Source organism: Gadus chalcogrammus, chromosome 3 (genome assembly GCF_026213295.1).
Source record: "Gadus chalcogrammus isolate NIFS_2021 chromosome 3, NIFS_Gcha_1.0, whole genome shotgun sequence".
Classification (NCBI taxonomy): domain Eukaryota; kingdom Metazoa; phylum Chordata; class Actinopteri; order Gadiformes; family Gadidae; genus Gadus; species Gadus chalcogrammus.
In genome coordinates this window covers 19,887,356-19,899,855 of record NC_079414.1, presented here as the reverse complement: position 1 = coordinate 19,899,855, position 12,500 = coordinate 19,887,356, and the positions used below count along the sequence as shown (strand labels likewise).

The 12,500-nt window shown below is 49.0% G+C and overlaps 2 protein-coding genes across 2 annotated transcripts in view; one reads left to right on the top strand and one right to left on the bottom strand.

Annotated features, from left to right (window-relative positions):
- Positions 1 to 12,500, top strand: part of slc5a10 (solute carrier family 5 member 10) — a 23,192-nt gene that overhangs the window by 541 nt on the left and 10,151 nt on the right. Inside the window, exons 1-9 of the mRNA XM_056586497.1 lie at positions 1 to 57; positions 429 to 500; positions 1,046 to 1,150; positions 1,502 to 1,561; positions 2,216 to 2,320; positions 3,328 to 3,433; positions 3,770 to 3,850; positions 4,330 to 4,535; positions 5,581 to 5,716. The exon at positions 1 to 57 is cut by the window's left edge and continues 541 nt beyond it. Of these exons, the coding sequence (XP_056442472.1) occupies positions 1 to 57; positions 429 to 500; positions 1,046 to 1,150; positions 1,502 to 1,561; positions 2,216 to 2,320; positions 3,328 to 3,433; positions 3,770 to 3,850; positions 4,330 to 4,535; positions 5,581 to 5,716 (928 nt within the window). The remainder of the gene's footprint in view (positions 58 to 428; positions 501 to 1,045; positions 1,151 to 1,501; positions 1,562 to 2,215; positions 2,321 to 3,327; positions 3,434 to 3,769; positions 3,851 to 4,329; positions 4,536 to 5,580; positions 5,717 to 12,500) is intronic.
- LOC130379546 (protein FAM83G) overlaps positions 3,695 to 12,500 on the bottom strand; it is a 9,618-nt gene continuing 812 nt past the window's right edge. Inside the window, exons 1-5 of the mRNA XM_056586460.1 lie at positions 12,020 to 12,500; positions 10,150 to 10,317; positions 8,568 to 8,692; positions 6,236 to 7,640; positions 3,695 to 5,486 (exon numbers count right to left, since the gene is read on the bottom strand). The exon at positions 12,020 to 12,500 is cut by the window's right edge and continues 812 nt beyond it. Coding sequence (XP_056442435.1) covers positions 5,142 to 5,486; positions 6,236 to 7,640; positions 8,568 to 8,692; positions 10,150 to 10,317; positions 12,020 to 12,500 — 2,524 coding nt within the window. The 3' untranslated portion in view covers positions 3,695 to 5,141. The remainder of the gene's footprint in view (positions 5,487 to 6,235; positions 7,641 to 8,567; positions 8,693 to 10,149; positions 10,318 to 12,019) is intronic.

Below are 12,500 nucleotides of genomic sequence, written 5' to 3'. Positions count from 1 at the left end.
TCCGACATCATCGTCGTTGCAACCTACTTCCTCCTGAACCTTGCTGTGGGCATCTGGGTAAGTGTAGAGTAATGAATATGTGCGTGCATGTATACACACACTCCTGGGAGAATGTTTTCCATCAATGAGGCAGTGTGAAAGTGATGGGCAATGCACGTCTTTTATTTCCCGGCTGTCTACTGTGCACTTGACTTGAAGGAAATTGCACTAACCTTGTGTAATATTCTTTGTTAACTTGACTCAGTCTCAACTGTAAGTTGCATGTAAGTGTGTGTGTGTGTGTGTGTGTGTGTGTGTGTGTGTGTGTGTGTGTGTGTGTGTGTGTGTGTGTGTGTGTGTGTGTGTGTGTGTGTGTGTGTGTGTGTGTGTGTGTGTGTGTGTGTGTCTGTGTCTCTGAGAGGGTGAAAATGATCCTGTTCCATGCTTAGTCTTCATGCAGGGTGAGCAGGAACACCCTGAGTGGATATTTCCTGGCAGGACGGGACATGGCATGGTGGCCGGTGAGTGGTTATTGTCTGTCTTGATGTCTACTCAAGTCTATCTGTGTCAAGGCAGTGTTAGGCCAGAATGAGGTGATGTAGATATTGCGTATGGAGTAAGTGGCAAGTCGTTAAGTGGTCTTTACCGTGAATGAGAATGTATTGATAGTGTATGGATGGATATTGTGTGGTTTAACACCTTAAGATTGTTGATTTTCTGTCAGAATATGACTGTATATGTGTGTAGTGAGGGAGGGAAGTTATACTGGGTCGACTTTATGTCTGGACTTGAGACAATTTTCTTGAGATGGATGCCTAACCCGAAATGATTCCAAATTGATTCACTGTATGTTATAGTAATGCAAATAATACATTTTAAATAGTAAACATTAAATAGTAACTAGTAGAGAATGTACATTTGTGTGTGTGTGTGTGTGTGTGTGTGTGTGTGTGTGTGTGTGTGTGTGTGTGTGTGTGTGTGTGTGTGTGTGTGTGTGTGTGTGTGTGTGTGTGTGTGTGTGTGTGTGTGTGTATGCGCGTGCGTGCGTGCGCGTGCGTGGGAGTAGATCGGAGCATCCTTGTTCGCTAGTTCAGAAGGCTCGGGTCTGTTTATTGGCCTGGCTGGTACTGGAGCTGCTGGAGGCATTGCTGTAGCAGGCTTTGAATGGAATGTAAGTATGGACTCATGAGTATATGAACACACACTATATAGATACATTAGATATCTGGACTAAGCTTTTATTGATTAATACATGTATGTACACAAACAATTCCTCATATTCCCATTATAGCTTTGACGTTCACCAAAGTTGCAATGCCGACGATTACCAACAGGGGGCAGCACAGCTCTCTGTGAAGAGGCTCTGGCTCAGGCCACTTGCCGTTTACAGTGGTAGAAGAGCTATGCTTGAGGAATTCATTAGAAACAGATGTGGCAGCAGTTTGACCAAAATATGTCCGAGCCTGAGATCCATGTTGTACCTCATCTCATGAAATCCTTTCGTGTCCTTTCATCCTTTCAGGCCACCTATGTATTACTGGCTCTGGCCTGGGTGTTTGTCCCCGTCTACGTTGCCTCAGGGGTTAGTAAGCACACAATACACAAACAAGCGCACACACATTTTCTTTGGAAATATATATTTTTAAATGCACATGTATGTGAATATGTACCGATGGACACACGCAAACCCACATACAGTACATACACACGTGCAAAATACCAGGGGTGTGGGTGGAGGACGTGTGTGTGCCCGTCAAGTCTGTTATAATCATCAAGTCCATTGTCGTGCCAAGAAACAGTTCTCGTTAGACACCATGAAAATTCCACAACAGGGTGCTACAAAACACGCGCACACACACACACACACACACACACACACACACACACACACACACACACACACACACACACACACACACACACACACACACACACACACACACACACACACACACACACACACACACACACACAGTTATGTGGTTATTTTAAATGCTGACGCTGCAATAAAATACCCACGCTCGAGTGCTTGATATAGTGTTTGCTATATTTATACACTTAACACGTAGCAAAATAACTTAGCTAACACTTTAACTGTAGCCATTACTTTAGCTCAATTGTGGAATTTCTCATCATTCTTTTTGTCCTAATTTACTGACTAGGGGGGTAAGTCATGAACACAGACATAAACGTAAACCTGTGAAAGGCCCCAAACATTGCTGATGTGTGTGTTCAGATTGTAACGATGCCAGAGTACCTGGGACGTCGTTTTGGAGGAGAGAGGATCCGAACCTACCTGGCAGTGCTGTCTTTAATGCTGTCCATCTTCACCAAGATATCAGTAGGACACCAACAAACACACACACGCACTCACACACACACACACACACGCACACACAGGTACCCCCCCCCCCCCCACACACACACACACACACACACACACACAAACCCTTATACACAGGGTAAATATTGTCCATTTTTACCAGGATATTAGTAAGACACACACACACACACACACACACACACACACACACACACACACACACACACACACACACACACACACACACACACACACACACACACACACACACACACACACACACACACACACACACACACACACACACACACATTTATACTTCTATCAGGCCCCCTAATATCCATGAAAATACCAGGGCCCCATCTTGACAGGTGTCACAGTTGGAACAGGCCTCAGCATGTAGCCATTTCACCAGAGGGCAGTCCTTTATATGAACCGAACACCAACGATAAGATAAATATGTGTGTTTCAAGCGTCCACTTGAAAAGGAAAAGCTGTGATTCTCAGTCAGACCTCTAGTGACTGGACAGTGCACAAGCCCCAGGCCTCCACGTATAAAATGATTACACGCTCCCACTTGTAGCCTGTATCTGGTGAGGGCCTGTTGTTCAGGTAGGCCTCTATCATGCTGCAATCAAAACTCCACCCTAACATCCTTAACACACCGACACACCCCTTCACTCACACACACACACACACACACACACACACACACACACACACACACATGCACACAGGCACACACACACACACACACACACACACACACACACACACACACACACACACACACACACACACACACACACACACACACACACATGGCCTCTTTCCAGGTGCAATGCAATAACTTTTTTGTCAAATCTGGAGCTCGGGAATGTCCCACTTTAGTAATTGATGTATCTGTTGCTCATGTTTTCTAGTGCAGAGGAACAACAGCCCCAGTTATCTTTGAATAAAGGTTATCGTTTGGTCCTAGTTTGTTGTGTCCCTGTGAGGCTGACGGAGAGTGTGTGTGTCTCCAGACCGACCTGTACTCTGGAGCTCTGTTCGTCCAGGTGTGTCTGGGATGGAACCTCTACCTCTCTACCATCCTCATGCTTGTTGTCACGGCTCTCTACACTATCGCAGGTACACACACACACACACACTCGTACATACACACAAACACACAAATGCATGGAATAATGCACATAAGCATGCATGCATTGCAAACACACATGGGTTATCACACACGCACACACATACACACACACACACATGCAAGCACACTAGCACACACACATGCGTACAAACACACAAAGACGTCTAATCCCACATACAGATAAAAGGACACGTGGAGGCACAAGGGCACAAAATATCAAATCTGAATCCAAGGTGCATGTAAATAATTCTGATGTACATCATTTTGATGGAGGTAATATTCCAGCGTACCTTTCCACACTTCCTCCCATGTGGTGTCTTCAGGGGGGCTGGCGGCTGTCATCTACACCGACACCCTGCAGACAGTGATCATGCTTGTAGGAGCCATCATCCTCACTATCACTGGTAGGCCAGCCTGGGATCCTCCTTAGCTAGTAGATCACGTGTAACCCTTTACAATAAGGGGGCGTTAGTTCAATTCAATCAACTTTAATCAAAGTTCTTTTCAGTTTAATATTAACTGACAGTTTATCAACAGTAAGGTAATCTAGTCTAGTAATTATTGATGAATGGTGTTGCTGTTTAGTAATGGTGTTACTGTTAAAACCAAGGTGTTCATTTATACATTATTTAATAGGGTTAGGGGTTTACCCTTACTAACTAACCCTAGCCATACCTCTTACCCTATGCTAATGATATATAATAATGCTTATTAATGCATTACTTAAACGTGTTAACAAATGTTAATTGTCATTAATGTACCCTTATTTTTCAGTGTTCACCCTAATCAAATGAGTCACAAAGAAAACATGTTCCTAATGAACACTGTGTGTATGTGTGTGCGTGTGTGTGTGTGTGTGTGTGTGTGTGTGTGTCGTCCACAGCGTTTAACGAGATCGGGGGCTACAGTAACCTGGAGAAGGTGTACAGCCTGGCCATCCCCAGCAAGATCATCCCCAACAGCACCTGCCACCTGCCCCGGGAGGACGCCATGCACCTGTTCAGGGACGCCACCACCGGGGACCTGCCCTGGCCCGGCATGACCCTGGGGCTCACTATACTAGCCACCTGGTACTGGTGTACGGACCAGGTACACACGCACAGAGACACACACAGACACACACACACACACACACAGGGTTCAGAATGGACAACAATGTGGGAACTTGCATTTGTGTTGTCTATACAAATGCAGCGCGTGTTTTTTTTAATCTTTTGATTTCAAAGAAGAGCTACACTTAACAATGGCATGTTTTTATTTACAGTACAGTATGTTCACTCTTTGTCCCCCTCCCCCCTGTCAACATGTTTTTTTTTTTTCATTCTGCCAGCTCGATGCGATTAGACACGCGTCAAGTCAACACACCACATGAGTTCAGAGGCAGTTTGAATAACACAGCCTCCATAGCTCCAGTAACCAATCAACATCAAGCAAATAATAAACAGGTTTCCTGGCTCTGTGTTAACAACCACGGTCATGGTTCAGAAACTATTGACACGTTTGCATCGCATGCTTACAACCACACGCCCAGAGACAGATAAGATCCTCCTATGTAATAATATTGATTGAGTCACCGTGTCCTTAAAGTCAAATTCATTCACATTCAATCCGAGATTGATCCCGGCGATGATATCATTTTGTCCCGTGGAGCTGGCCCTTGCTCCAACTATGAGAGGCTTCCTTCTGGACCTCGCTCTAGCTATAAGAGGCCTTTTTCTGGACCCCTCCGGCCCGCGTCTTCAGGTGCTTCAGGTGTCCCAGCTTTGAGAAGGAGACCCCCAGTAACCCCGTGGGGTTGGAAGGCGTCGCCTGCGCCGTGGAGCCGGCGTTGCCTTCCTTCCTGTAGCCGGGGCTGTGTCGTCGTGGCGACCGGCTTGCTCGCGCGCGGTCACTGTCCACATGCGTTTGCTGCCCTAGACCCTGCCAGTAACGATGCCCTCCGATCACACGGGTCGAGGAGTTCCCCGGCCTGTGGTGGCTTCCTGGTTTGGCCACGATGACCTTTGGCCCCCGACCTGGTGACCTTGAGGACTGGAACAACTGTGTGGAGATGAGGAAGAGAAGGATTAGGATGAGGGATTGAAGGATGACGGGGTGTGTTTGTTTGTTTGTTTGTTTGTTTGTGTGTGTGTAGGTGATTGTGCAACGATCCTTGTCTGCCAAGAACATGAGCCATGTGAAGGGAGCGTCGATCCTTGCGGGCTATCTGAAGTTGCTACCCTTCATCTTCATCATCCTCCCTGGCATGATAAGCAGAGCCCTATATCCAGGTATGTGTGTGTGTGTATGTATGCATTTGTGTGTACATGTATGTATGCATGTAGATATGCGTGTGTGCATACGTGCATACACGCATACATACGTAATACTAATGTGCGTATGTGCGAGACAAGAAAGAGAAGGATTAGGATGAAGATTTAAACGATGAAGGTGTGTGTGTGTGCTTGTGTATGTGCGTGTGTCAGTGCGTGTGTGCGTGCATTCGTATGTGCCTTTCTGCCCGCCTGCCTGCGTGCGTGCATGTACGTATGTACACATGTCTGTTTGTGGCAGAAAGAAAACCCCCTATACCATTTCCAAGAAACAGCCGAACCGCAATTACCAGTTTACAAAAGACAGACAGTTACACCTTCCTGCGATCCGATCATAATGTTTACCACTCGCATGCGGATGACTCATGTTCACCTCGTTACCAGACAACCAACTCAAATAGAGCCAGACGAGACACAACCGCCCGCTCCTCCCCGTATCAATGACATCGTTGCACAGGTCAGACGGCCTCGTCTCACCTGCCCTATGTGTCTGCCGGGCGACTGCTGCGACCCCCTGCGGAGCAGCTGCGACTGCTGAATCAGGGAGCGCCCGTCCTCCTGCTTGCTGGGAGGACGCAGGTCCAGCATGCTCTGGGAGAAGCGGGCCATGACGTTGAGCCCGTCGCCGTGGCGACCGCCGTGGCCGGACCCCGTGGTGCCGCCGTTGGTCAGGCCGTCGCCGGGCTCCGACGGGTTGCACTCGTAGAACTCCTCCCCCTCCGACGCGGTGGAGACGCTGGAGGGGTTCTCGTGGGCGGGCGGGTCGTCGCACATCACCTTGGTGCTGTCCTGGCTGCCGTCGGCGCTGTCCTTCTCCCCGCGGTGGGACACGAGGCGGCCGCGGGCCCCCGCCGACGACTCGTCCGCCGCCTGCTGCGCGTTGATCTCCGGTATGTGGATCTTCCTCACCAGGCTGATCTGGGGCAGGCTGGACGGCGCCGAGGGGTGGGGCTGCTCTATGACCAGCTGCAGCGTCCGCGGTTTGGGGACGGGGGGCGTCACCACAGCGGCGTCCGTGGGCTCCTCCGCGGCCGGTTCGGAGGCCTCTATCGACGACAAACTGTCTGAATGGTCCTCGGCTTCCGATGCCCTCGGGGGCGAAGGGTCCCTGGACGGGGGCTTTCCTCGGGGCGGGGCGGTGTCCGCGGGGGGCGGCGCGACGGCATCTATCTGATCGGCGGGCTCCGGGTCGGGCGGGCCGTGCGTCGGCTCCGCCACGGGCCGCACGCCGGGCTCCGTCGGGGCAGCGGGGACGTCATGAGTCTGAAAGGGCCCCAGGTCGGTGCGGGGCACGGCCGGGGCCGCCAGCTCGGGCTCGGGGTTGGGGGTGAAGGGCGAGCTGAAGCGTATGGCCTGGCTGGTCTCGAACATCTCGGACCGCTGCAGATGCACCTGGTGGGCCCGCTTGTCATCCCGGATGTTGATGAAGCCGATCACGTCGCGGGGCGGGTCCGGCTCGGGCCAGGTGGGCAGGTAGTTGATCATGTAGGCCTTCTCCAGGTGGGCCAGTCCGGGGTGCAGCGGGGGGGCCTCCACCTCCTCCCTGATGCGCCCCTTCAGCATGATCAGCCCCAAGGGGTTCTTGGAGGCCGTCTTGTTGCTGGAGTTCTGGTCAGAGGAGCCGGGGCTGGCGTGCTTGCCGCCGGTCACCAGGGCGTACTTGGGGTTGATGAGCTTGCGGGCCACCGCGGCGGAGACGGGCACCGGGGCCGAGTAGAGGACCGGGTCGGGGGCGGGTTCCTCTCCGAAGGGGACCTTGCTGAGGGAGACCCCCCTGGAGGTCAGGTAGAGGTCGCGGAACTGCTGGTCAAAGGTCTCCACCACCTGGCCGGTGATCACCGTGATGAGGTTACGGTCCAGTCGGGAGGACAGCCATGTGTAGCTTGGGGAAACGACAACAACAACAACAACAACAAGAGAGGGATGTCAACATACGGCGCTGGTTATGTCTGCGTATTTACTGTTGAACAGGAGTACAAAGTGCTGAACAGGGAAATCAACATAACAAGTAACAAGTAACAAGTAATTAACTGAAGAATCTGAATCAGTGATCGATTTGAGAGGTAGAGTTAAGCAGCAAGAAAGCGTAGCACGCAACTTGATTGGAAGTTGATGTGGTTCTACGATGTTGTTTAATGAATTAAATTACCTCAGGCCCAGACGTTATACAAGTTGTTCATTGCAACCGCATCTGTCCCGACACTTCTCCATTACCTAGGAATCTCCTTTAAACTATCGCTCAAAGGTCTCTCCTCCATTGTTCTCTTGTAACGACATGCATTCCCCCCCGTGCTCATTTCTAAGTTATAGGTCAATTCTCCTTTCAACCTTTGAAGGACTTGTTGGCCTGGTTGTGCGATGAAGGAAAGGTACATCCCGTGCCGTGCCTAGAAGCGCTCGTTCTGTATCGTTTTACACATTAAACCTTAAAGAGCGATAAGAATATACATTACATTAGGCTTGATGAAGTCACAGTCGACTCCATCAATCTTGCATCGTCGTAGAAGAAGCAACAAATAAGGCCAGTCAATTATTTATAAAAGTGTGCCGCAGCTCGGTTCTACTATATCATTAACATATATAACTTGTTTTAAGGATCTTTTGCGGTTGGCTTTCAGAAAGGAAAGTGAATATAAAAGGAAAGTAGGTGGGAGGGAAGGATTTATAGTAAACGACAGCAGGGTTTCACTACAAGGCGTCTTTTAATAAACCAGTAACTGGAACTGGATATCAACCGATAGGAATTCCTCCTGCACTTAAATCGTACCGTGCTGGACGGTGCCCAGGCAGCAGGACTGGATGTACCCACCTGTAGGAGCCCGAGATGGCTCTGTCCCCGTCCACCAGGAGGAAACGCTGGTTCAGAGAGCCGCACACCTTCTGGGCCACGCGGGTGTGGAACTCCACGCCGCCACAGCAACGCACACGCAGGTTCTGCAAAGACACACACGTGAACACAGAGACACACATACGAACGCACACACACACACACACACACACATACACACACACACAGACGCAAACACACACTCACACACATACGAACACACACACACAAACACACAGACACACACACACACACATACTAACACCCGCGCGCAAACACACACACACAGACACACAAAGACGCAAACACACACACACACACACACACACATACAAAGACACAGACACACCGGACATGGATGCAGAAAGAAAGGAGTTTCTGTTAATGTCAATAAAAAGTGTGAATCCTAAATTAGGAGAATGAATACGCTTCTTTGTCAACCACCCAGCTGCTACAATACCCCCCCTGTTGAGCGATCACGCAGGCTTAAACACGTTGACGACCTGTGTGTGCTTATGTGGGCCCGACACACCCTGTGGTATTTGTCTTATGCCCTGTGATCAAGGTGTGGTGTATAAGCCGCATTATTGCGTGGGGGAAAAGTTATTTCCCCCAATGCTAATGGGGCCTGCGCAGAGAGACGAGAGGGAAGAGAAGGACTGGGTTTAGACTCTGGGATTAGACGGGAAATGTGAAAGAGATTAAACGGAAATCTCTGTCCCATTTCATGCGTGTGTGTGTCTGTGAACGTGTGGGAGCATGTTGATGCGGTAATGTCTAATTTTCTGCGTTGTAAACAATCAACGACCTTATGTGGGCCTTAATCCACTTAACTTCACTGTGACCCAGATGATAGGGGTTGTTACTGGAAGATTCACTTCAGGTACATGAGGACTCTGCACTGCCTCCCTCCTTACCCCCCCCACCGCCTCCCTTACTCTCCTAAAAACACCTCCCTTACGCACGTATTGTATGCCTGTACGTCCTGGCACTTATTGTACGCACGTATTGTATGTTTGTACGTACCGGCACTGGTGGTTGAATACGGGGAATGAGTTAACCTAGCAATTGTAGGTGCTTGACACTTGTTCTATGAACATCCTTCCTGTACTGACAGATTCTTCTGACAAGTGTACTTATTGTAAGTCGCTTTTGGTGAAAGCGCCGGCTAAATATACATTTAATGAAGGTGTAAACTGAAAAACGGAAGGATCCACAGGAGTCAGCCCTCTGGCTTACTTTTCGCTGGAAATTACAAATTGCATGGCTTTGGGATAAAACTGCAGTTATTTTTACCCACTTAACCAGCCTCTTTGATCTGCAAGTAGAAAATCAGCTTTTTTTCCAGAGAGAAGGCGGAGGGAACAATATTATGTCTGTGTTTTTCAAAACTGGGCGGTCCTTCCTCTCATTTATCTATGATCACACTGGAACATAACAGCTGTATTTAGCGTGGGTGTACAGGCCTGTGCGTTTTTGTGTGTGTGTGTGTGTGTGTGTGTGTGTGTGTGTGTGTGTGTGTGTGTGTGTATGTACAGGCGTGTGTGTGTGTGTGCGTGTGTACCTTTAGGTGCCCTCGATGCATATCAGCTCGGCTGCACATGGCCAGGAAACTGGGGACAGCTGCGTGGTCGAGGATGATGTAAACAGGGATTTTACGCTTGAAGCTGGCGTCCAACATGTCCCGGAAGATATCCACGTCTGTGAACGCATCCATCACCACAGCAATCACCTGGACACACACATAGAAACGCAAACACACACACAAGCACATAGCATATCAGGAAAATTGCAACTGCTGTTGCTACTGCTGGTCTTTCGGGCGCATGTCATGAGTTGGTGGATGCACTTCCAACAATACAATTAAATCTGAATCAGTGATCCATTTGAGGGATAGAGTTAAGCAGAAAGAAAGCGTAGCACGCAACTTGATTGGAAGTTGATGTGGTTCTAAGATGTTGTTAAATGAATTAAATTACCTCAGGCCCAGACGTTATACAAGTTGTTCATTGCAACCGCATCTGTCCCGACACTTCTCCATTACCTAGGAATCTCCTTTAAACTTTCACTCAAAGGTCTCTCCTCCATTGTTCTTTTGTAACTGTAATTTTTTATGTTTTATAGAAAGTGCAGCTGGATACATATCTGTACATTCTTTTAGATTTGAACATCTTCTTTTGGACCATTTTGTGTACTTTTTTAAGGCGAAATTTCTAAGTTCTCAGTTACAAAAATGTTTTTGAGAGAGACATGCTGGATAAACACATCATGTTTTCAACCTCCAAAAATAATCGTTTCAATAATCTTGATTTCAAGATTGACCAAAATAAGGGTGATTAAGAATTTTCAATAATCGAGCAGCCCTACCAGACCGTGACAATAACCTGCATCAGCGATTTAGCTATCGATGCAGTACTGTACTAATCAATCACTGCAATTCAACTGTACTAGTTCTGACATAGTTCAGCTTCATAGCTGAAGTTGAATTCAACTGTATTATTACCACTGGAATCTAAGTCTGATCGCCTGCCGGGTCTGAGTAACAAATGACAAATGTCTTCAAGACAATTATGCATGGTGCACCATGAATAACTGTTCTGTCAAAAATACGACACACTGCTGCGAACAGCAGTGTGCTTTGTGGGCCGCTGAGACAAGAGAGTGGACGGGGGGGGGGGGGGGAGAGGGGGGGAAGAAGGGTGTTAAGGGAAGGCTGTGTGCCCAGGGTGACGGAGGGACACTCATTAAACACCCCTGGCCCTCTGGCCTGCATGTCGAGCAGCAAAGGAGCCGGAAGCTTCTGGTTGGTCAGTGAGTGGAGCCTAGCTACAGGAGATGCATTGTAGGTGCTACAATGTGCCTGGTCCATTGTTGGTTCCTCTTGGTTAGAATGAAGGGAGGGCACATAACACCGATCTGAGGTGATAAGACGTGGTCATGTTTCTTTCTCGTATAAAAGGACGCTTTTCATGGACTCTCTGGCTGGTGTTGGCTCGCAGAGTGCTTTTATCAGGGAACAAACTAAAGCAGGTTTTGTTTGAACCTTGCGTACTGTTGGTCTGCATATAGACCTATTGAGGACGTTAAACAGGAATAGCAGGGATACCCTGTCGATGTACCTGCTTCTTTAATAACCCCCCCCCCCAAAGTAAATAGCTACTGGTCAACTCGAAAGGTCTGGAATAAACCTTGGACGGCACATGAATGGGAATATTACAATTAAATTAGAAGAGTGGTAGAAGATTTCTGCACAGTTCAAAAATAAAATTGCCACAATTGACCAATACTTTTAATAGTTGATGATGATGTGAGTAATAGCCAACAATAACTAGGGATATTAATGTAAGATGAGGTCAGGACGCTTAACTTCACACTTTTAATTGCATAACAATATTGTCATCATATCTGACTTGTTGCGCGTGCAGCGTGCCTACCTTCGAGGCCGCTGCAATCGTTTTGCGCACCACCTCCTTGATGTGCGTGTGTCCCTCGATCGGGGGTTGCGTGTGCACGGCCACGCGCGTGATCCCACGGTAGTTGATCGAATCGGGCCAGCCCAGATCCAGCTCGGCCACCGAGGCCTCGGACAGGTCCGGCCAGTACTGCAGAGATAGCGCGTCGTCCACGGACCCCGGGGTGAGGTTCCCAGGTCCGGCGGCCACCTCGGCCTTTTGCAGGGGATGTTCGAACCCGGGACGGTAGGCCTCGGCTGTGCGCGCGAGCCATTCGAGCTCCGGCTCTGAGAGGAACTCCCGGATGCCCTTCTCGTGGACGGAGTCCATAAAACCATCTCGGCCCGAGGAGATGAGGGCTTCCAGCGCCAGTCTCTGGTCCTCGCTGTAGAAGAACTCCGGCTTGCTCTCGCTGACGCGTGAGTTGACGTTCTGGTTGTCCAGACACTGGACCTGTGACAAC